The sequence below is a fragment of the Gorilla gorilla genome, chromosome 2 (assembly GCF_029281585.2).
Source record: "Gorilla gorilla gorilla isolate KB3781 chromosome 2, NHGRI_mGorGor1-v2.1_pri, whole genome shotgun sequence".
Classification (NCBI taxonomy): Eukaryota; Metazoa; Chordata; class Mammalia; order Primates; family Hominidae; genus Gorilla; species Gorilla gorilla.
In genome coordinates this window covers 36933014-36955826 of record NC_086017.1, presented here as the reverse complement: position 1 = coordinate 36955826, position 22813 = coordinate 36933014, and the positions used below count along the sequence as shown (strand labels likewise).

At 38.4% G+C, this 22813-nt stretch overlaps 1 protein-coding gene across 7 annotated transcripts in view; it reads left to right on the top strand.

Moving 5' to 3' along the window:
• The window catches only part of NEK10 (NIMA related kinase 10), a 266308-nt gene extending 253968 nt beyond the window's left edge, over nt 1-12340 (top strand). For all 7 annotated transcript variants that reach the window (XM_055380935.2, XM_055380933.2, XM_055380926.2 and 4 more), the window contains 4 exons: nt 1953-2061; nt 5695-5747; nt 5827-5882; nt 8339-12340. In XM_055380935.2, the coding sequence (XP_055236910.2) occupies nt 1953-2061; nt 5695-5747; nt 5827-5882; nt 8339-8387 (267 nt within the window). In that variant the 3' untranslated portion in view covers nt 8388-12340. The remainder of the gene's footprint in view (nt 1-1952; nt 2062-5694; nt 5748-5826; nt 5883-8338) is intronic.
• Nucleotides 12341-22813: the final 10473 nt, after the last annotated feature.

Sequence of the window (22813 nt, the reverse complement as noted above, 5' to 3'; positions counted from 1 at the left end):
GCCACATTACATCTCCTGCCACAATGTAATCATTACCTGATTTCTGTTACCCTTGGTTAGTTTTGTCTGATTGTATTAGTCTATTTTCATGCTGCTGATAAATATGTACCCAAGACTGGGAAATTTACAAAAGAAAGAGGTTTAATTGGACTTACATTTCCACGTGGCTGGGGAAGCCTCACAATCATGACAGAAAGCAAGAAGGAGCAAGTCACATCTTACACGGATGGCAGCAGGCAAAAAGAGAGAGAGCTCGTGCAGGCAAACTCCAGTTTTTAAGGCTATCAGATCCTGCGAGACTTTTTCACTATCACGAGAACAGACAGGAAAGACCCACACCCATGATTCAATTACCTCTCACCAGGTCCTCCCATGACACATGGGAATTGTGGGAGTTACAATTCAAGATGAGATGTGGGTGAGGACACAGCCAAACCATATCACCGATGATGAAAATTTCTAAGAATGAAGTCATACACTATGTATTTTGTTTCTGGCTTCTTTTCTCCAACACTGAACCGTGTTGCTCTGAGTATCCATAGTTTGTTCTTTTTTATTGCTTTGCAGAATTCCATTGTGTGAACACACCATGATATATATCTATCCATTCTTTTCTCCATGGACAATTGGGGTTTTTCTAGATTTTAGTTATTATGAAAAAAAGATGGCATGAATATTCTTATACATGTCTTTTGATGGGACATATGCACTTATTTCTCTCATATAAATCCTTAAGAGTGAGATTGCTGGGTCATAGGGTAGGCATATATTATTAAAATGTAGTGTCTATTGCAAATAGTTTTCTCAAGTGATTGAACAATGATGTATTTTAACTTATAAACAAAGTATATGAATACAAGCTAACTACTATAGCATAGTACAAATTATGCCATTTTTTTCTGACTTATTATTATGAATTTATATTTTAAAAGTAATTTAGGCACTAAAACTTGGCCAGCCCAAGTGATAATTGGAATTAAAGGTGAAAGGAGGTTGAAAAACGTTTACGGTCTCAAATTCTACTTTAAAAATTCAGCTTTATAGAAAGGCATTAAATGATTGAAACTTTAATAAATACTGTCATTTGGCAAATTACTCTTTCCATCAGAGTGCTGGGAATTAATATTTGGAGATTAAAATTAATTAATAGTAATTTCGAAAAATGTATTAAGAAACTTATTTGGCCAGGCGCTGTGGCTTATGCCTGTAATCCCAGCACTTCAGAAGGCCAAGGTGGGTGGATCAGCTGAGGTCAGGAGTTCGAGACCAGCCTGACCAACATGGTGAAACCCCATCCCTACTAAAAAAAAAAAAATACAAAAATTAGCTGGGCATGGTGGTGGGTGCCTATAATCCCAGCTACTCGGGAGGCTGAGGCAGGAGAATCACTTGAGCATGGAGGTGGAAGTTGCAGTGAGCCGAGATTGTGCCACTGCACTGCAGCCTGGGCGACAGAGTGAGACACTGTTGCAGAAAAAAAAAAAAAAAACAAAGAAAAAAGAAAAAGAAACTTACTTTCCTTGGTCAAACAAAAAGGAATTATTCAAAGCAGATACATGAAAAAAAAATAGTGATTTGGGCTAAACATATTGTTCTGTTGAATAATTGGGGTTTATTCCTCCCATGCCTGATAAAAATAACATCTTGATATCCCAGCTTCATGCCAGTATTTTTATATTAATTTTTCTTTTGCTCTCATAAGGCCATAAAGTATATTTTTTCATATGACCAGAGAATTGTCTAACTTGCTTTTACTGTAATCTTGCTGCATCCAATTTATAAATTCTTTTGGAAAGAAGATTATTTCTTTATCTATTTACAAGGGATTGAAAACCACAGAACACTAAATTTTCTGTGCAGAGACATAGGGAAATGAAAACCCCCACACAGAGGTCTCCTGCCATTTCCTTCTGAGTGTAAACTAAGATGTGATTTTGCTTTTTCTATTTCAGTTATCTCAGGGATCTCCAGAACAGATTGAGCCCAACTTTTTCACAGCAGATTACCATTTATTACATCGTTCATCTGGTGGAAACAGCCTGTCCCCAAATGACCCTGCAGGTAATAGTGATCAACATGGGTAACCTGGCTTTCATGAAGAAATATATTGTTTGGATCAACAGCTATTTCTAAAAGATTATCTCCAATTTTTTTTTAAAATAGAGCTTGTTTTGATTATTTATAGCAATAGTTGGAAGGCACATATGGTAGGAATCTAGAAATTCCCTGAAATTTATCTTACCCGGTTGTGGCAGCTTCCTTGATCATTTATTAATATCATAAACAAACAGCAGAATCTGTGTGGGTGAGTTGTATTTCCTTTTATTTCTTTTTGCTTATCTGATGATGGGAAATCAAATTCCCTAAAGCATGTAGGGAGATAAAGAGCAGAAATACGGAGTTTGAATATTCAAAATAGAGAAACCTTGAAACTCACCTGAAGAATCCACATTAGACACTTGAATTTTTTTCTCTTTTACATAAAATTCACATAGGGAGGCAGTATAGCATAGGGATTTAAAGGCACAGATTCTGGAAACCTGGGTGCCTAGATTCAAATCTTGGCTAAACCATTTAGTAGCTGACTATGGACAATTATTTAACCTCTCTGAACCCCAGTTTCCTTGCCTGTAAAATGGGGATAAATACTTGCATCACAAGGTTATAGTGAGGATTAGAGTAAAAATAAAAACTGCCTGTCTATTGGTAGGGGCTCAGCATAATTGAACTCTTCTTGTCATATCTGATTTCTAAGAGGAAGCTTTCAAGCTACTCTGAGGTTTCAGTACTCCTAAATAATTTTTGAATCTTTATAAACGGTAGCTATGTCACTTGGAGGAGTGGATAGAAGTGAAGATTTTACAGTTAAATGAAGACTTGCCATCTCTTTAGCTGGAAAAAATGCTCACTTTTGTTGTGCTTTTGTTGCTGACTGAACAAATTATTTCATGAATTAATTGACAAACTTTCCTTTGGTCTTCTGGGATAAAGCTAACCCCTATGTATGCAGAATTTTATTTAAAATAATCTCTGAGAAATCCAAGATAAAAAGTTGTTTAAAGTAATTTGCTTTTAAAAGCATTTCCAAGACAGGGAAGTTTATCTGCAGGTCAAACTTCTCCGCATCATAGAAACTCTGATGAAATGAAGAACTTTGATAAAAGTCTCTCAAAAACCTGAGGGTGAGTTGACAAACTCCTCCCAGGGCAGCTGGATGCCCCACCCCAGAGCTGACTAGGCTTGGCCCGTGTCACAGCTGGCTGGGCAAAAGCAAAAACAGCAGAGCCTGCCAGTACTGTGGGGAATGCCTTTAAAGATGAGCCACCAGTACTCACATTTTCACGTCTCTTCTTGACCCTAAACCCATTCTCTCTTCTCTATTTGAATTGGCAGAGAAGTGGCCTAGGCCTCTACACATCAGTGTTGATTGGTTTGAGTGAAAGCTGGTCAACATGGCTTTGGGTGGCATCGGAGTGTGTTAAGGTGCTGGTATACCAAATTCTGATCAACCATCATAAAGTCTGTCCAGCAAGACAATCCCAAGCAAAAAGGACAAAGCTGGAGGCATCACATTACCTGACTTCAAACTATACTACAAGGCTTTAGTAACCAAAACAGCACGGACTGGTACAAAAACAGACACATAGACCAATGGAACAGAATAGAGAACTCAGAAATAGGACCATACATCTGGAACCATCTGTTCTTTGACAAACCTGACAAAAACAAGCAATGGGGAAAGGATTCCTTATTTAATAAATGGTGCTGGGAGAACTGACTAGCCACATGCAGAAAATTAAAACTGGGCCCCTTCCTTACACCTTATACAAAAATTAATTCAAGATGGATTAAAGACTTAAATGTAAAACCCAAAATTATAAAAACCCTAGAAGAAAATCTAGACAATACCATTCAGGACATAGGCCTGGGCAAAGATTTCATGACGAAAATGCCAAAAGCAATTACAACAAAAGCAAAAATTCACAAATGGGACCTAATTAAAGAGCTTCTGCACAGCAGAAGAAACTGTCATCGGAGTTTACAGACAACCTACAAAAAGAGAGAAAATTTTTGCAATCTATCTGTCCGACAAAGGTGTAATATCCAGAATCTGCAAGGAACTTAAACAAATTTACAAGAAAAAAGCAACCCCATTAAAAAGTAGGCAAAGGACATGAACAGATGCTACTCAAATGAAGACATTTATGCGGCCAACAAACATATGATAAAAAGCTCAACATCACTGATCATTAGAGAAACGCAAATCAAAACCACAATGAGAAACCATCTTGTGCCAGTCAGAATGGCAATTATTTAAATGTCAAGAAACAACAGATGTTGGCAAGGCTGTGGAGAAATAGGAATGCTTTTACACTGTTGCTGGGAATGTAAATTAGTTCAACCATTGTGGAAGACAGTGTGGCTATTCCTCAAAGACCTAGAACCAGAAATACCATTTGAACCAGCAATCCCATTACTGGGTATATACCCAAAGAAAAACAAATCATTCCCTTATAAAGATACATGCACACATATGTTCATTGCAGTACTATTCACAATAGTGAAGACATGGAATCAACCCAAATGCCCATCAATGATAGACTGGATAAAGAAAATGTGGTACACATGCACCATGGAATACCATGCAGCTATAAAGAGGAATGAGATCGTGTCCTTTGCAGGGACATGGATGGAGCTGGAAGCCATTATCCTCAGCAAACTAACACGGGAACAGAAAACCAAAGACCAAATGTCCTCATTTATAAGTGGGAGCTGAACAATGAGAACACATGGACACAGAGAGGGGAACAACACACACTGGGGCCTGTTGGGGTGGTGGAGTGGGTGAGGGGAGGGAGAGCATCAGGATAAATAGCTAATGCATGCTGGGCTTAATACCTAGCTAATGAGTTGACAGGTGCAGCAAACCATCATGGCACACATTTACCTATATTACAAACCTGCACATCCTGCTCATGTATCCTGGAACTTAAAATTAAATTAAATTAAAAAAAAAAAATCTGGCCAGCCATAGTGGCACGTGCTTATAATATACAGACGTTGGAAGCCTGTAGGCAAGAGGATGACTTGAGCTCAGGAATTCAAGACCAACCTGGGCAACATAGTGAGACCCTATCTCTACAAGATGATGATGATAATAATAATAATAGTAATAATAAACTTTTAAACGTCTTCTGGCAATAAATATATTTTTTCCCTCTAGGCAGCTGTATGAAAGGGTCAGATCTTTGGTCTCTTTACATCTATATCTGCCTCCCTATAAGAATCAATTTTCTTTCTAACGTATATTTATTCTTCTTAGCCTGTGGATTAGGGAGAGTTTCTTAATCAGAAAACACCCATCAGGTAATTTGCATTTGGAATCACCCCTCACTTGCCCTTAACACATACACACACACACCTCTAACTTAATTGGACACTATGAGCAATGCCCCTTAATCATCATATATCATTTTGTGATGGCCATGCCCAAGGAAGTCAGTTATTAAAGAAAGAAAAACAAAACACTTGAATATTCAAAGCCAAGGCAGATGCTTTGGAATTTGCTTGTTCCATCTTTATCATTAAGAAATTGACCTGTTTGCCCTGTGGTTGAAGTCATAATTGCCAGTAAAGAATAACTAAGAAAATGTGAACCCAAATGTCAGACTTTCCATAATTTATCTTTTTTAGGTTTACCAACCAGCTTTGAATTGGAGGAAGGAATAACGTATGAACAGATGCAGGTGAGGTTTTTGCAGTGTCTCTGAATGATTTTATTTTCTTACTTTTAATTCAATACTAACCTGATTTTTAAAATTTTAGACTGTGATTGAAGAAGTCCTTGAGGAAAGTGGCTATTACAATTTTACATCTAACAGGTAAGAGCTAGAGTTTGCCTTCAATTGTGAAAGATGAATTGAGGTCATCAGATGTTAGATCTAATTTCTCTATCCTTTATTCCAGAGGGATTTTTTTTCAGATTTTATTTTAAATACTTTTATAAAATATCTTTGCTTAGACTAGATACATCTATAAGTAGAATATATGTGCCCATCTTTTGTGTGGACACAGCTGCTGTATTCTCAGTTGAAACAAAAAGGGTGATTGCTTAGTAGAAATTTATTCCCATAAAAAATCATAAATATAAGTAAATGGAAAAGCATTTCTAGATTGGTTTTTTAAACATCAAATATTTGTTTGTCTCATTCTAGAAGAGCTGAAAACTCACTCCTATCACTTAAATCTACCCACTATTTGCACAGAAGGCTAGGGACAAAGTACAACTGAACAAAGAATCATTTCTTGTGAATTTAAGATATATTTGTGGAGAAGAGACTTTGCTATTGTATGTTGCCATTTGTTTACCCTAAATAAAAAACCTCCATTTACTGGAGCTGTATGTTATCTTCCAATATAGCTATTGTTGATGTTCTAAGAGTATATGCTATTTTATCAATTGCATCAATTTTTATAATTTTAGTTTTGGAAATAGTGTTGGCACAACAATTTGAGTACAATTAGTTTACTATGAAGTTATTCAAGAAAGGTTTTATAATCAAGCAAATTAGCATTGTAGGTGATTGAAGCCTGATCCCACTGGGGAAATCTAAGAGCTGATATAGAACATGTACCAGGGCCATCCCACACAAAGAGTGAGAGAGCTGAGGTATTTATCATCCAATCTCCATCAGTCATTGTTTAAGGCCTTTCCCTAGGAAGTGTTAATGCCCTGTTTTTTTCTGGCCTTTTGTGAATATGAACAAAGAAGACTCCAGGGGTCAGAGAAATCCTCAGGAAAAGAAATGCAGGTGTTCCATTATTGAATTTCTTTATGTATTAGCAGGTAGAAATCTGCCAGCATGCTTTGAAGTGGAATAGATAGGGGTATGGGTGTTTACAATGTCTGCTACACAAGAGTTGTCTCTTGACTTACCTAAGGAGCCTACTCATAGCTGAGTCATCAAATTGGTTGCAAGTATCCACACACACACTCTATTTGGGCCATAGTTGTTTTAGGAGGCATAGTCCTTTGGAGTATATTCTCTCAAAGTGGTCTTTTATGCCTGGAGGGACTGCCTTCCTTTTCAATTATTGAAGCTATTTTGTGACCACTATTTAAATTATTCCAGAAGTCTTCACCAAAGATGAGTAGTAACAACGGGAAGAGAAAGAGGGCTCAAGAACATCCTGTTAAGGTCATTATATAGAAATTAGATTCTTTTTTAAGGTTAGTTCAGTCTCCAGTGTTTCTTCTTCTTTTTCTTCTTCTTCTCCCATTTCAAGGAGTTTTTCTTATGAGTCACAAGTAAAATTATTCAACTACTTGCTCTTTTGACTTGATAACAGTTTCAAAATACTACCTTTATAAATTTATATCTGTTGTGATTTGTAACTGCAGAGGAACAATGAGTAATTCTCATTTTCTAAAGATATACCATCAATAGAAATTACCTTCTCCACAACTACTCTCCTCCCACCATCCCTGGAGAGATTTTTGAATTTTCATTTTCTATTCAAGGGCTGAGTATATGCATTAGGAGAAGAAAATGGTAACAGGAACAGAAAGAGCAGCAAGGACCTCTGACCAAGGTTGGGTATTTCTCATTTCTGGGCTTCCGGGAAAAAGGGAGCTAGGACTGAGTTGGAAGGAAGAAAGCTGTGTAAAGAAAGTTAAAGAAGGTCAAAACGGCTTGGCCAGCCTCATAGCTCTTCCCAAAGCAGGCTCTATTTTTGATCATTTGCATGGTTGTATGATAAATTACGTTTTACATACATAAGCATTTAGCTTGCTTACCAGAAGGATGCAACTTAATATGCCTTAATTTTATCATTGTTGTTTGAGGGGATAAAATCATATGAGTCATGAATAAACAGATAATGAGCATATAGTCTTTATGAATATACTTATGTATTACATTAATATTTTATTTTTAATAATAAAATGTGTTGAGAAATAACAATATACAAGATAACAAATCTACATTGAATCAACTTGAATTATTTTATTTCCCCAATTGACTGATAAGCGTGTAAATTAGTTATTTTAACCTACACAGGTATTCAAGTGTACAAGCTATTTTGAATGAATATTTGTTTTTCTACTACAAAGTGTTATCAGTTCCTATTGAGTTCATAATTTGAGAAAGGCCTTGTTAGCACCAGACTTCAGCCAAAGGCAGCTTTTTAAAAATGTCCCCATCCTAACAAAAGTAATCGTCTTTTTATTTACTGTGATTTATTTACTTATATGCCTGAGCCCCAGGTTTTGAAATTGAATGTATGAACTAAAATATTTGTAACTATAGAGAATTCTTTCCACTTCTGAATCTTATAGGTATCATTCCTATCCATGGGGGACCAAGAATCACCCAACCAAAAGATGAAAATGCTGCATTTTGAGTGGACTTGTTTTTCTCAGTGAAGTTCAAGTTCTGGACTTCAGCCGCCATTGCAAGATGCCCCAGGATTGGGTGCTGCTAGAGGGTGTGGAAAAGACCAAGATGCCGTGGGGCCTGCAGGACTTCTTTCTGGGGGTCCTGCGCTGGAGTATATGACAGCTGCAGTACTTGAGGGCTTCATTGCCAGAACACGTCATATACAGGATGTCAGAGCTATCAGTGTGCTGCTGGGAGAAAATGCTGCAAAATTCATCTTTTGGAGGGTGGGGGGAAAACCCAAAAACAACGGCAAAAAAACTCTCTTACAGAATTTTCCTTAACATTAAAAAAATACTTGTCATATTTTTCAAAGGCACATTTGGTACTCAGAATTGCTAAAAGTATATTTAAAGACATCTAGCCTTCCATATGTAAAAAATATTTTAGATAAAGACAGTTACAGGACTCAGAATAATATATTGGGTGATTCACTGTATCCTCCATTTTTATATTTAAAGAAATTCAAAACACGTGGTTGAACTTTTTTTTTTTAATGGATGGGTTGGTTCTCGCTTAACCACTTGGGTGCTGGTGGTCTGGAACTGTGATACAGTGTAGACAGTATTTGTAACCTTGCACAGCCTCTGGGGGTAACTGTCAAACTGTCAGATTTAACTTAGACTAATAGAATATATTGCTGTACAGTGTGTGTATATGTTTATATATGAGGGCGGAAGGAGAGAGGTTTTGATTAGACTAATGCTTTGCTGCTAATCAAACTTATAGTATTTTTAGAGCACTTTGAAGAGTTTATAGAATCTATGAAAAAGATGCAATATTCCTCATCCTAAATCCCTCCTTATTACAGTTACCTAAATTGTTTAGGAATTGTTTAGGAATTTGAAATGAAAATAAGTTAAATCCCTTTTTTACTCATTGAGGCAGCTCAATGGAAGTGAAATCAGAATGCCAAACTGTGTATCATCCTTTATGCAGGGAGAATTATGATGAAAATCTGCTAGATTCTCATTGGGCTTAAACTCCTTCTCTTCAATCAGCTTCTTAAAACTCTGGTGTCATGTCAAGAAATACCCTTATTGTGAAATCTGTCTACACTTCTAGCTACCTAAAGAGCAATTTATTCTACATAATTAGTAATCTGAAAGTTGAAATTATACTTTTTATTTACTTTTCATGGAGTTCTGTCATCGTTGTTTACACTGAATTTTTTTAGTATGATTGAATCGATTTTAGTTCAATGTATTTACAGTGGGTGAAAGACCATAACCTTCTTTCTGTATAGTATGAAAATCTACACTATTTTTTAAATGAGCCTGTTTAATACTTAAATTATATCCAAATTCCCTTTAATCATGCACTAATGCTTTTGAAGATTGTCAATGGATCTTTCTTTAAGCCAAATTAACAATTACAGATACACTGTAATGTAAGATAATAGATGCAAATACAGTAATGAAAATTTCAGTTTCAGCTTTCAAACTAATTCTATCCATATGTGAAATTCATAAAATCAAAATGCTATGATATTGATTTACCCAGGCAAAATTTTATTTCTGTTCCAAGTTAATTTGAACCTGCACTTATAATTCTTTTTATCTTTCAATGTATGGAAGGGGCACATTTCTTCTTCATGCAGGGAGCACAGACCTGGAGGGGCACAAATTCTAATTGTGGGGTGAGAGTTTGAAATCAAGTTATTTCCCAAATGGTAGTATATAGTAAACAGAATTTAGGAAAGAATAGTATTCAAAAGGCATACCGTGGTAAGAGAAGATAAATGGTTTACTTGAAGATGTTTTAAAGTGTATATAGTTGGCCTTATTGAGCAGAAAGTGAGCAAAATGTTTCCATCTAACTCTTTTTTTTTTTTTTTTTTTAAAGACAGAGTCTCACTCTGTTGCCCAGGCTTGAGTGCAATGGCGAGATCTTACCTTACTGCAACCTCCGCCTTCCAGGTTCAAGCAGTTCTCCTGCCTCAGCCTCCCGAGTAACTGGGATTACAGGCATGTGCTACCATGCCCAGCTAATTTTTGTATTTTTAGTAGAGATGGGGTTACACCATGTTGGCCAGGCTGGTCTCAAACTCCTGACCTCGGGAGATCTGCCCTCCTCGGCCTCCCAAAGTGCTGGGATTAGAGGCGTGAGCCACTGTGCCCAGCCATTGCATGTAACTCTTTTAGGTGATAGGAATGGGCATTTATTATGCTAGAAGTCAGTGAAAGTTAAGTAAGCAGAAGCTGTCCTTTTTAACAACAGCTTCAGGCCTATCAACTCTATGTGGATAGATGTATTGTTTTGCTAAAAGTATGAATATGCTCTATTTGAATTCTCCCTAAACTACCACAATCACTGAGTCTATATTTTCCCATGTCTCTAAGAGAAAGTCAGGCTCTGGCAAAAGCACCATTTCGTACACAGAGTCACATCCCAACAGAGAAGTTAACTTTTCAGAAGCCTTTCTAACGCAAATGTGGAGCACCTCCTCTCATGACCAAGAATGATCATTTTGTTTTGATTCTCCAAACTGTCTATTAGTGCAAAGGAGTTGTTACATGAACTTCATAGACCTCTTAATCTTTTCTTGATTGCATTTATATATTTTTTCCCTTTCTCTTGTATAATTTTTAATGATTTGTTGTGCAATGAAATCCCTATGAATGCACCTAATTTCCGTAACTGAATATTTGCATGGAATGCATGGAATAGAATATGAATCAGTCTTTTCAGATTACTTTTGAAACACAAATGCTCCCGTTAATTATGTTTCGACCCACCAGCTCTTTCGGAATTACGTGTACTTGAAACCTTAATTTGCTTTTTAAAAGCAAAATGTTTCATTCTCAGGGAAGTGACTGCAGCAGGAATATTTGCTTGCTTGTTAACTTTATCTTCCTCCAGGCATGTAGTCTTCAAATGGAGTCTTCAAGGGAATAGTAACGTGGACACTTGGACCCACTGCTTGTGGATGAATTTCAGAAACCTAAAGAAATGCTGCTTGTTTATTGTGGACACTTGTATGGCATTAGGCAGTGTTCACAGAATGTTTAGGCATTCTAAAGCAGAACACAATTAAGAAACACTGTTAGGAAATTTACTCAAATGATATAATTGATTAAGAGTTAAGGTCTTCCTATAAGTATCATCTATGACTCATTAAATACTATGAATTTTGATGTCCAAAAACAAATACAGGACTGGTTATGTACAATTCCAGAAATATCATTAATTAATCACCACTCATTTTTAAGATGTGTGAAGACTGTAATATTGGCTAGTGAATTTTATCAGTATTAATATGCATAGAACCCACATTCTTCTTTTTGATTTGATGGATTATAACATGTATGTACTGCTATTTTTCTCTTTTTTTGAAGTGGTGAGGAATCATGCACAGTCAATATGCTGGGTTCCTTTAGAAATGACTTTAGCTTCTGTCTGAAGGCAGGAAAAACTTCTTTTTAAGGAACTTTCATCATTGCCTTTTAGTTTTTCTATGATGGTTTTCATGAGCACTGAAATCACTTGGAGAGGCAATGCAAAGAAATCTATCTGAAACAGCTTCTTGGCACCCTGGAGTTACAGCTATGAAGGGCTCCAACGTAAGGGAAGCTTAATGCTTCCGAATATTGACATTGACTCCTTGGGTGAAATTCTGTCCAAATATAAAATTCTTCATGTTCAACAACTAAATACTAAATGTAATAAATGAATTTCATATATACTTATATGATATCTTTGAGATTAAATTAATTATCCTTTTGTGGGAACTGACAGCTTTGGGTAGATTATTTTTTCAGTTGAAATGTGTTGCTAACAATATGCTTACCCTTGAATGCTGTTTTTCATATTGATAGGAAGACACAAATTTCTCAGGGAAACAACTTTGTGATAAAGGAATTCCTATGTGTGTCATTACAGTAAATTGCATATTGTAAATATGACTGTTGTGGTTGATTATAGTCCTGCTGTGATGTTGTTTTGAGATTTGCAAGAGGGACAGGAAAGATTTTATGGGTTTCATGGGGTGTCTGATGGATATTGCCAATTTACATATTTTCTGAGTTCATGGGCAATAGTTGTTTTTAAAAATGAAGATCACGTACCCTAAAATCACAGCTGCATACTTGCTATGTGAGGTATACTAGATGCTTTATTGCGTGTATGTAACAATTGTCTAATAATATAAAAAATTTAAGATACAGTTCATTGCTTTATCCTAAAAGTAAATGAACTGTAGTCTTAATTCAAAACTGAATGTTATTCCTCAAAACATGAGAAACTGCCTTTTTCTCTCCTTTCCTTTTGTACTGTGAAGATGTGCGCTGGCCCCAGCTACTGCATTTAGCGATAACAGAAGTATGTGACTGTTTAAATGCTGTCATTTGGAAATAGCTTACCTTTCTTTCTCCTGAACAAAGATAGAATTTTGTCTTTATGTATGGAGGATTATGGCTGACTGTCATTTTGACAATCAACAAATCCAGATGGATACTTGGAATTGATATGGTGAGTTCACAAATGAAAAATTAGCCGAAGTTTTTGCAAACATGTGAAAAACTGGTCCCATAAAACATGCAGAGAGAAGTTTGTGCCAGAAATAACAAACCAAGAGGAACAACTGCTTTAAGGCCTTGGCACCTTTAAGGCAGACTGTGAAGGTCACTTACAAAATGATATTCTTAACCCATGATTTAGCTCTGCATTTCAAGTGCCATTTGAGTCAAGATTTTGAAATAGAATATAAAGCTTGTAAATGGCTATTAAATTTTAGCTAAAACTGTTGCCCTCCATATTCTGTGTGTTTGCCTCATACTGCAGTGAATTTTGGAGGAAATGGAGCTGGTTTAGGGATACTTCATGTCATGACAAAACACATGAAGTATTTACATGAACCTAACCTTAGTTTGAGCGAGGTTAATAAGTATAAGTACTCAGAAGGGAAACCTTGACTTGCTAAAGATCAAGGATAGATCTTTCATGGAAGTGGAACAATCTTCAAACAGAAATTATGTTTTGAGAAGTCGGAGAGCAAGAAGAAGGCAAGAAATTCCCTAGTGCCTGGGTCGCCCCGCAGGCTGCCCACTAGGAGGTGAGCAATGGCAAAGGGTAGCTCCGGAGGCTTCCGTGATTCCTGCTGCTGGGTTTCCCAGAAGCAGCTGACCAGATGCTTCCCCAGCATGCAGCTATTGTTGAACTTTTAGCCAGGCACCATCACCAACAAGTTGACCACCCAGAGCGGTAGCAAAAGGCCCCAAAGTCTCTTCATAACCTGCTGGCTGGTGGAATCCGTAGGACAGGATCCATAGGAGGCATTCCAAAGACATTAGACTCCTCAAAGAAGCAGTTTTATCTGCCATTAAGTGAGTGTGATTCTGCCCCAGGGGTTATGTTCCGCATCTTTCATCCATGGGCTCAGGCCCATTTTGTCTGACAATGCACATTTTACAAGAAGTATATGTGAGATGTAAATGGATAAGTGCAGGCAGATTTGAATATACTTGTACCAGTTAAATTAGAAAAGAAACATTGCAAGCAATTTTAGTTGTTTGCAAGCAAATCAGTTGATAATCAGGCTGTAGAAAGATTCTATTATTTCACTCTTCCAAACTGAAAAACAAAAATTACTTGAAAAATTTTTGGGTGCATTTTGCTTACTGACATTTAGTGGGTCAAAACAAAAACTATAGTGCTTCCTGTATTCCATCGTTCACAGTGGTGACTTTGTGAGGATAAAAAAGAACAGAGCTGTCCTCTGAAAGGAAGAGAAACCCCTAAACTCATGTTGCCCAGAGCTTTTATTTTTTTGGACAGCCCAGGATCCAAGACAAAGGCCTGTGCCCACAGGAGCAAAAATACCTGCGATGTGCTTTCTTTTTCCTATTAGCCTCTAACATAGTAACTTTTTCTTGTTGTTCTAGCACCCCTCCCATGCGGGTCTCTCCCCTGACACCTCTTCCCCTCCCACTATTCCTACCCAAGGAACAAACAAGGTTTCCTGCACAGAGCTGTGTTATTAGAGGGAATGAATGTTCCATAGTTATTTAATGGTGTGCCATGTGGAAGGCAGAGGGAAGTACTTCTCTGTACGTGATTTCTATCTTTCTAAAACCTCCGCAACACTTCCTTCATGAGCACACTTACTCTAGAATGACCTCGAAGTCAGAGATCCTCAAGAGAAGAAGAAAGAAATGATTACATAAAAGATTTATATAAGATATGCAAGCAGCTTTTATTTTTGCTATGATTAAATATGCCCTGTAAAATGCTAAAATAATTTAAAAAGTTATTTTCAATTTTATTGGAAAATGATTTATCTTTTATTGAGAATTTACAGTAAATGATCATCTCTTTTCTCTCACCAGCTTCCCCAATTTCTTGTTTTATGCTCTTAAGTCTTTTGATTAAAAAAAAATTTCCAGAAAGCAATCATATATGTGTGAGAGCTCAAATGCATACCTCAGCTTTCATTGGTAGGTCCCTGTAGCAATTATCTGTTGCTACACATGTATAACAAAGCACCTAAAAACTTAGTGGTTGAAGGTAGCAACCATTTATTTTTTTCTTATGAGTTCATGGGTCAGTTGGAAGTTCTGCCTATCTGAGCAGAGCTCCACTGATCTCTGCTAGACTCTCTCCTGTGTCTATGGTTAGTTGGCAGGTTGGCTGAGGTCTAGCTGATTTAGGATTGACCTAGAGGGGACAAATCAGTTCTCTTCCCTGGTCTCACACGTGTTTTCAGCACCTTAGCCCAGATGTGTTTTTGTGGCAGTAGCAAGAGTTGAAAAGAGAATGCAGAAATGCACTCCTATTTTGACAAGCCACTTCTTGTGTTGTTTTCTTCATTCTCAATGGTCAAAGCAGGTCACACGGTCAAATCTATCATTAGTGTGGGGAGCTGTATGAGGCTTTCACTGCTGTGCAACCAGTTGCTATAAGTTTAACAGTTTAAAATAACACACATTTATTATCTCACAATTTCTGTGTGTTGGAAGTTTGAGCAGGGCTTAGATGGTCCTCTGCTCAGTGTCTCACAACTATAATCAGTGTCGGCTAGGGCTGGGGTCTCACCTGAGCTTGGGGATCATTTTCAAAGGTCATGTGATTATTGACAGGGTTTATTTCCTTGTGTTTGTAGGACTGAGGTCCTCAGCAGCTAGATACCATAGATGCCACCTGTAGTCCCCTGCCATGTGGCCCTCTCCGGAGACAGTTCCCATCAAGGCAGCTGGCTGCTTCAAGGTCCACAGGAGAGTCTCTTTCTCTCTCTCTAGTCTGCTAAGATAGAATCTTATAACCAAATCACAGGAATGATATCGTGTTGCCATATTCTAGTGGGTAAAAGCAAGTTACAGGTGTACTCTACACTCAAAGGAAGGGGATTATACAAGAGCAAGGTCATTGGGGTCACCTTGGATTGTGTCTGCCACAGAGTGCAATACCAAAGAACGCAAAAAAAGTAGACCTGAAAAATTGGGCCATGAAGTACCAAATGCCACAATATCAAATTACCACATGATAAAAAGGCTGGAGAAACGCCTAGAGCCCTATATTCGATGGGAGGTCTCTGGATGGTGTCACACAGGGTCCTGAGCAGATGCCTCCCCGCTGCCTTCCTTTGCCCCTGAGCTCAGGTGCATATGGCCACCTGTACCCTGGCTGCCTAGGTGTGTGGCCCCCAGAACCTTGGCGCTCACACACATTCGTCCCCCTCATGTGGGATCATGGCTCTTCTGCCCAGAAACTGCATCCGATTCCTTCCTCCCTCCCAAACAGCTCTGATGGAAGACTGCTCGATGGTCTGGAGAAGAAAGAATTGTGTGGTAGTCTTATGAAAGTGACCTCAGAGTGCAGGACATAAATTCCAGAATGTTTCCAGTCCCCATCCCAGGATTCTGTTAGATGTATCCAGCAGGCTATTTGAAAATCATTTCTAATCCACCAAGCAAACAGACAAACCTCAGTCAGTGGAATGAGAAGCAGGAATGGAAATTATTCTTTCTCTAGAAGCTAGAGGCTTTCAGTAGCATCACAGTAAACATCCTTCACCTCCTTAAAACTCGTTGTGTTGCAATCTGCTATTCTTATTTTAGTCATTTATCAAATGGGGACATATTGATTGTTCTCAGTAATTATGTTCATATAGTAGAGAACAGGAATTAAATAAATGAATTATAGAGTATAGTTTGATATAACTACAAACTACAATCTTAAAAAAAAACCCTTATAAACCATGAATAAAGGAAAATGTCTCCCAAGTCTCCCAAATTTAAAGATTCTGTCTCTCTTCTCAAGATTGAGCATATAATTTTATATGATGCTGCTTCTATAATGCAGATTTAATTTGCCATCACACTAGAAAGACTAAAATATCATAAATTTATTTTGTACATACACTTGTTTTTTTAATCTCTTGAGCCATGCTGTTTGTCACAGACATTTTAACCGTCTTTGGGATGTGCCAAAAAGTTGTTTATATAACTCAGGAAAATACTTGTAATTTTCATAAGTATATAGGTACTTATATTGTACATTGTTCAAGGATCAAGAAACAAATCACTTAAAGGCTAGAATTTCCTAAATTTATTTGCACATAATATAATAAGCAAGCATCATTAAGAATTTAGGCCCTGGGCACACATAGACTTGGATCTGAATGCCAGCTCCATGATGTTCTACTTGTATAACTTCTGACCAAGGACTTAACTTTTCTAATGCTTAGCTTTCACATCTATATCATGAAGAAAATAGTAGATTCCACTTTAAAAAGTTGTTAAGCATAGGCTTGACACAAGAATTAAACACTATAATAGTGGCAAGGAATTCAAGTGCAATGTCAGCCTAGAGCAGACTTACCCAGTGCTTGGTGTACTGGCCTCCTGGTACAGCTCCTTTTTCAATAGCCTGCATCTGTTTGTCTTTGTTTTTGTTTTTTCTTTTTTCTGAGACAGGGTATTGCTCTGTCACCGAGGCTGGAGTGCAGTGGCACAATCTCGGTTCACTGCAGCTTCTGCCTCCTGGGTTCAAGCAACTCTCTTGCCTCAGCCTCCCAAGTAGATGGGATTACAGGTGCGTGCCACCACACTTGGCTAATTTTTATATTTTTAGTAGAGATGGGGTTTCACCATGTTGTCAATGCTGGTCTCAAACTCCTGACCCCAAGTGATCCGCCCGCCTCGGCCTCCCAAAGTGCTGGGATTACAGGTGTGAGCCACAGAGCCTGGCCTGTCTTTGATGGGAACTGTCCTCAGGTTGGTGGAACCAGCATTTCCTGCCGGCAATAGTAACGGCCTGCAGAGGCTGCCCCTATCCCATGAGAAAGAGGTGCATGGGAACCAATCCTCCAGCACCCTCACTCCTGATTAGGACAGCTCTCAGTTGTACTCTTCGCTCTCACAGTTTCCCTGCAGAACCGAGCCAAAGGCACCCTTTGTTGGACTGAACCTAATGAGGCATCCCTGGCTGGGCTTCCTTCCTGTCCTGATCTGACTTCACTTATCGGTTTTCCTGGCAATACTTCCTAACAAATCCATCCAAGGGTGCACTTCTGAGGAACCGCATCTGAAGCATCTTCAGAACATGAACAACCTAATCAGTATTAGCCCAAAATATCTGTGTCAAGGACTGTGGATTGGCAACCTCTTCATGATACACATGTGAAAGGAAATAATTCATTGATTGGTGCTACTGGGGTGCATCCTGCAATAGCGTCCCCATTAAGCAGAGATGAAAGTAGGCATAGTGGTCAATAGCAGTGACCACACCCCTGCCTCCTCTTCCTATCCCAGTCAGCAGTTAGGTGTGGCTGTCAGTGGGATGGCAGAGCTCTGTGGCATAATTAAAGGACAGAGTCACAGTCCACAACATCTCCCCAGCCTCCTCACATGGTTTGGGGGCTCTTCCTTCCTGTCCTTAGGGAGTGGGGCTGCCTCTCTCTGTGATTTCATTGTTATACTATAGATCAAGGTGGGGTCAGAATTCCAAAAAAAGATGTCACAGGAACTGGGGAGACCCCTAAAACAGGTATGGTCTTGCCTGGCCTCCATTCACCACAAAGTCATCTCAGATTTGGGGAACCTCCATGTTGTCTGTGATAGAAGAAAAGGCTGGCTGACACTCATTTGGTCTCTAAGACAGATGGAATGCTTTTCTCTTAGGTCCTTCACCAATTCTCCCGAGAGTGTTTTTTTTTCTTCCAAATAACCGCAATCAAAGTAATGAGTGTCTTGGCACCTGCTAATTTATTTCTAAAATGCTTTTGAATTATGATTATTAACTCCACTGTGAACTTTTTAGATGATTTTATCACCTGTCTTTCCAGGAAAATAATTCTCATGACAAACATTTAACTTTTAGTATGAAGTATATAAGAAATGACTTAATTCTACGCAAATGCTTATCATCTTTGATCAGTCACACATTAGGAACTATTTTCATTGGAAATATTTTTCATGACAGCGAAGGTTGTCATATCCCATGTTTGTTGATCTCAACTGCCTGGTTGGTTCTTGTCGGTAGGGCCATTAACATTTGACAATAGGTGCTCCAGTTTGGGAAGATTATTCCAAAGTCATGGTTATTATTCCAAATCTGCTTGCCCCTAAAGTGCATGCGTGAGGAGGAAGAGCTTTCTCACTTGGCCGTGTTCTTTGTTCCAGATATGAATAAGTGGGAGAATTGCCGCTAAAATTCCTTTGGCCTCTTCTACTTCCTATGCTTGTCCTTCCTGCCCCCGCTTCCTACACAACATACACACACACACACACACACACAGAAACACACGCACGCATACACACCCCACCCCACACTTCAAGGAGGACATAATCTTCCTTGCATTGGTAACCATTTCCTACTGGTTACCATTGTCATTGTATAACTGAGGTAACCATTTCCTACTGGTTACCATTGTCATTGGATAACTGAGGTAACCATTTCCTACTGGTTGCCATTGTCATTGGATAATTGAGGTAGCATGAAGATTCATGTTGGCCACATTTCCAAATCACTACTCAAGTCTTTCTTTCTTTTCCCCCTTTTTCTTCATTCTAGAATTTGGGGTGCATTTCTTCATATATTATCTGTGTCTAACTCTGTTTCTAACAGGAAAAATATCTCTCTCTGTCTACATAACACAATGACTTCAAGAGTCAATACTGTTTATATTGTTTAATATTACAGCTTGTCTTCTTTTCTACATTTTTAATATTTTAATGTGTATTTCATACTTTAAGAGATATGAAATGTCATGGAAACTTTGTTTCTCAGTTTTCTCCTGTAGATTTCATAACCCAGTCTCAGGAGTATTTATAGAACAATCATTTTAATTGTATTTCCCCCAGAAACAATACAGATGAATTGCTAACTTTAAAATAAAATTCTGCTTTCATCTTTAACTAGTATTTAAAAAGCTTTATGGAGCTATGCAGAGTTTTAAAAACCAACACACAAATAAGAGTTTGACAAATAACTTAATATTTAAATCAGAAGTTCTGTTCACTTAGAGGTTAATTGGATCAATTTAAAGGAGTGCTAGATTTACAGGGGACCATGTGTTCATGAGGATAATTTCTAAAATTCTCACCAGAAAATCAGTCTTCTTACCTTCCCCTGGAGAGGGAGAGATGTGTTGAATGGTTACTATGTGGTACGCACTGTGCAAGGCACCTTATTTATTCATTATAACAGCCACTCTGAAGGGTTATAACTAACACTATTGTAGATATTTTTAAAACTGAGGTTCAGAGGCATTAAGAAGGCATTAAGAAGACAACAGCTAGCTATAAAAAACAAAAAAAGGCAGAATGCAAGGAAAAAAACCTAGATTTTACATTGCTCCAATACCCATGCTTTTTTTCCCCATTTACACTAAGCAAAACCCTGTTTCTATCATAGAGATAAGATTATTAAAATTATGGGATTTAAACATTCTATATGGGTCTTATTGCCTTGCCTCTTACTCTTAGTGGCCATTTTGTGCGTGTCATTGATGCGTACAATTATAAATAGTTGTAATGAAAAATGCTCTATTAATTCTTTTCAAAAGCAGAAATGTAGCCTACATAAGATTTTTTTTTTTTTTTTTTTTTTTTTGAGACAGAGTTTCACTCTTGTTGCCCAGGCTGGAGTGCATGCAATCTCGGCTCACTGCAATCTCCACCTCCCGGGTTCAAGTGATTCTCCTGCCTCAGCCTCCCGAGTAGCTGGGATTACAGGCACCCACCACCACACCTGGCTAATTTTTATATTTTTAGTAGAGATGTGGTTTCACCATGTTGGCCAGGCTGGTCTCAAACTCCTAACATCAGGTGATCCACCCACCTCGGCCTCCCAAAGTGCTGGGATTACAGGCTTGAGCCACCGCACCTGGTGCCTACATAGCATTTAAATAATTATTTTACTACTGGAGCCTGAGCCTCCCCAGACTACTCACAACCCAGGCTTTTTTATGTTTTCATTTGGACCCAACTTTCCACAAAGCGCTTTGGTAACTCTGCTCGTGTCAACTCTTGATATATAATGAGAGCTCAAGCAATATTACTAATTAAGTGGCTCAAGAATCAGTCAGGCATTTTGACTCTTAAACTCAATGGACTGAAAGAAAAAAAGTCAATGGACTGAAGCATTTCCTTTCAGAGACAAAGTGAGAGATATACTGGCCGTTTGACCTAAGGTGAATGACTTAAACCACTCTGAACCTCAGTTTTCTAAGATAGTAGTGCTTTTTATTGTATTATCATATGATTAAAGGTGGTGACTAACATGAGAAATGATAAGTTCAATGTGCTGATCAAGGAAACAAATAAATAGAAACAATGAGTTTTATTAAGCTGTAATTTCCCAAAGATGAGGGAATGTACTTGCTGACTTTTTTTGTCTCATTTTCCTCATTTAAAAAATGACCCAGCCAGCATTGCCTCCTCTGTTGCAGATGTCCAGCTCTGAAGATGTCTGTTTCAGTGCGACAGTGTCAGAGGACTGCTGATACCCTAGCATCCTGTTCAATTCTTAGTTGCAAGAGATAGAATGCCAACTGGTTCAATAAGTAAAAGGGAATTTATTGGCTTTTATAATTGAAATGATAATTGTCCACAAAAGGACAAGCTTGAGGTATTGCTAAATGCAAGAAGATATCAACAGGTCTCTCTCTCTCTCTCTCTCTTTCTACTGTCCCCTGCCTCTTTCTGCTTCATTTTTGGCCTTTGCTCTCCTCCATCATGGCCTTACTCTCAAGTAGGTTCCCTTCTTCCCATGATAGTTCCCAGGAACACTGAGATGAAACTCGTTCCAGGCCATCAGAAGATTCCCTTATCAGTTTGACAGAAGTTCCAGAATCAAGTCTTAATAGGCCAAAGTGAGTAACAGACTCAGTGCTTTAGCTGGGAGAAGATGGTATAATGGGATATGCCAATTGCCTGTGTCATGGGCCAAACCTGAGCCAATCACTGGCCAAGGGAATGCAGTGTCCATCCCTGGAGCCCAGATCGGAGGAGCCCTGGAACACCATGGTTTGAGAGTGGGAAGGAACAACACTGTGAGGATACTGTTGGGGGAAATGATGAGTCTAAGGATAATGAGGAACTAGGTTTTTGGTAGAAGAAAAGCAGATGTTTATGAATTTGGCTTAATCTTACAAGAAAGCATTTGTATCTGATCATTGGCTGGGACTCCTGACCAATTGCTCCTGCCTTCCTCTTCCATCACCTCAGTTAGCTTAAAAGTACTGAGATAAACCATTGCTTAAGCAAAACATATCAGCAGAGAAACATAATCAAGGCAGGCTAGGAAGTCTGGGAAAAAATGAATAATATCCGCATAGCTCTTGTGTTTCATTTGTCACAGAGCCCACTGAGTAAGGGTGGACAGAATAGTAACACTAAACGAGCTGCAAGAATATGCAAATGCCCTGTGGTCAGTTTCCAGCTTTGCTGCAGTAACACCTGTTAACTCCCTGTTTTTCAGTTTTACAAAACTCAGCTCAAAAGAGATGTTGTTTCTGTGTAGGGATGCCATTATTTCTCTTCACCACCCTCCTCCTTCTGGGTGAAAGCATGCTCCAGCTTTTCTCTAAACTCCTCTCCTCAGTCTGCACCATCGATTACTAACCTACAGGCTCAGTCCTTCAAACTTTGGGCCCATCTTAATTAGGGCAGCCAGCAGTATATTTATGGCCAACTCAGAGCCACACAAAACTTCTCCCACCTCTTGCAACTGTTAAGATCATGCATTACTCCTGCTGGGCTAAGTCAGGTATGTCACACAGATCCCTGAACATCCACATAGGTCCCTGTGTTAGCCTGTCCTCTAACCTTCTTTCAGAGGTTACCTGCCTGATTGTAACCCAAATCCTGGTCTGGCCTTTGACTCCAACCCATTTGGTTGAATCCAAAACAAACTTACCTTCTAGAATCTAAAAC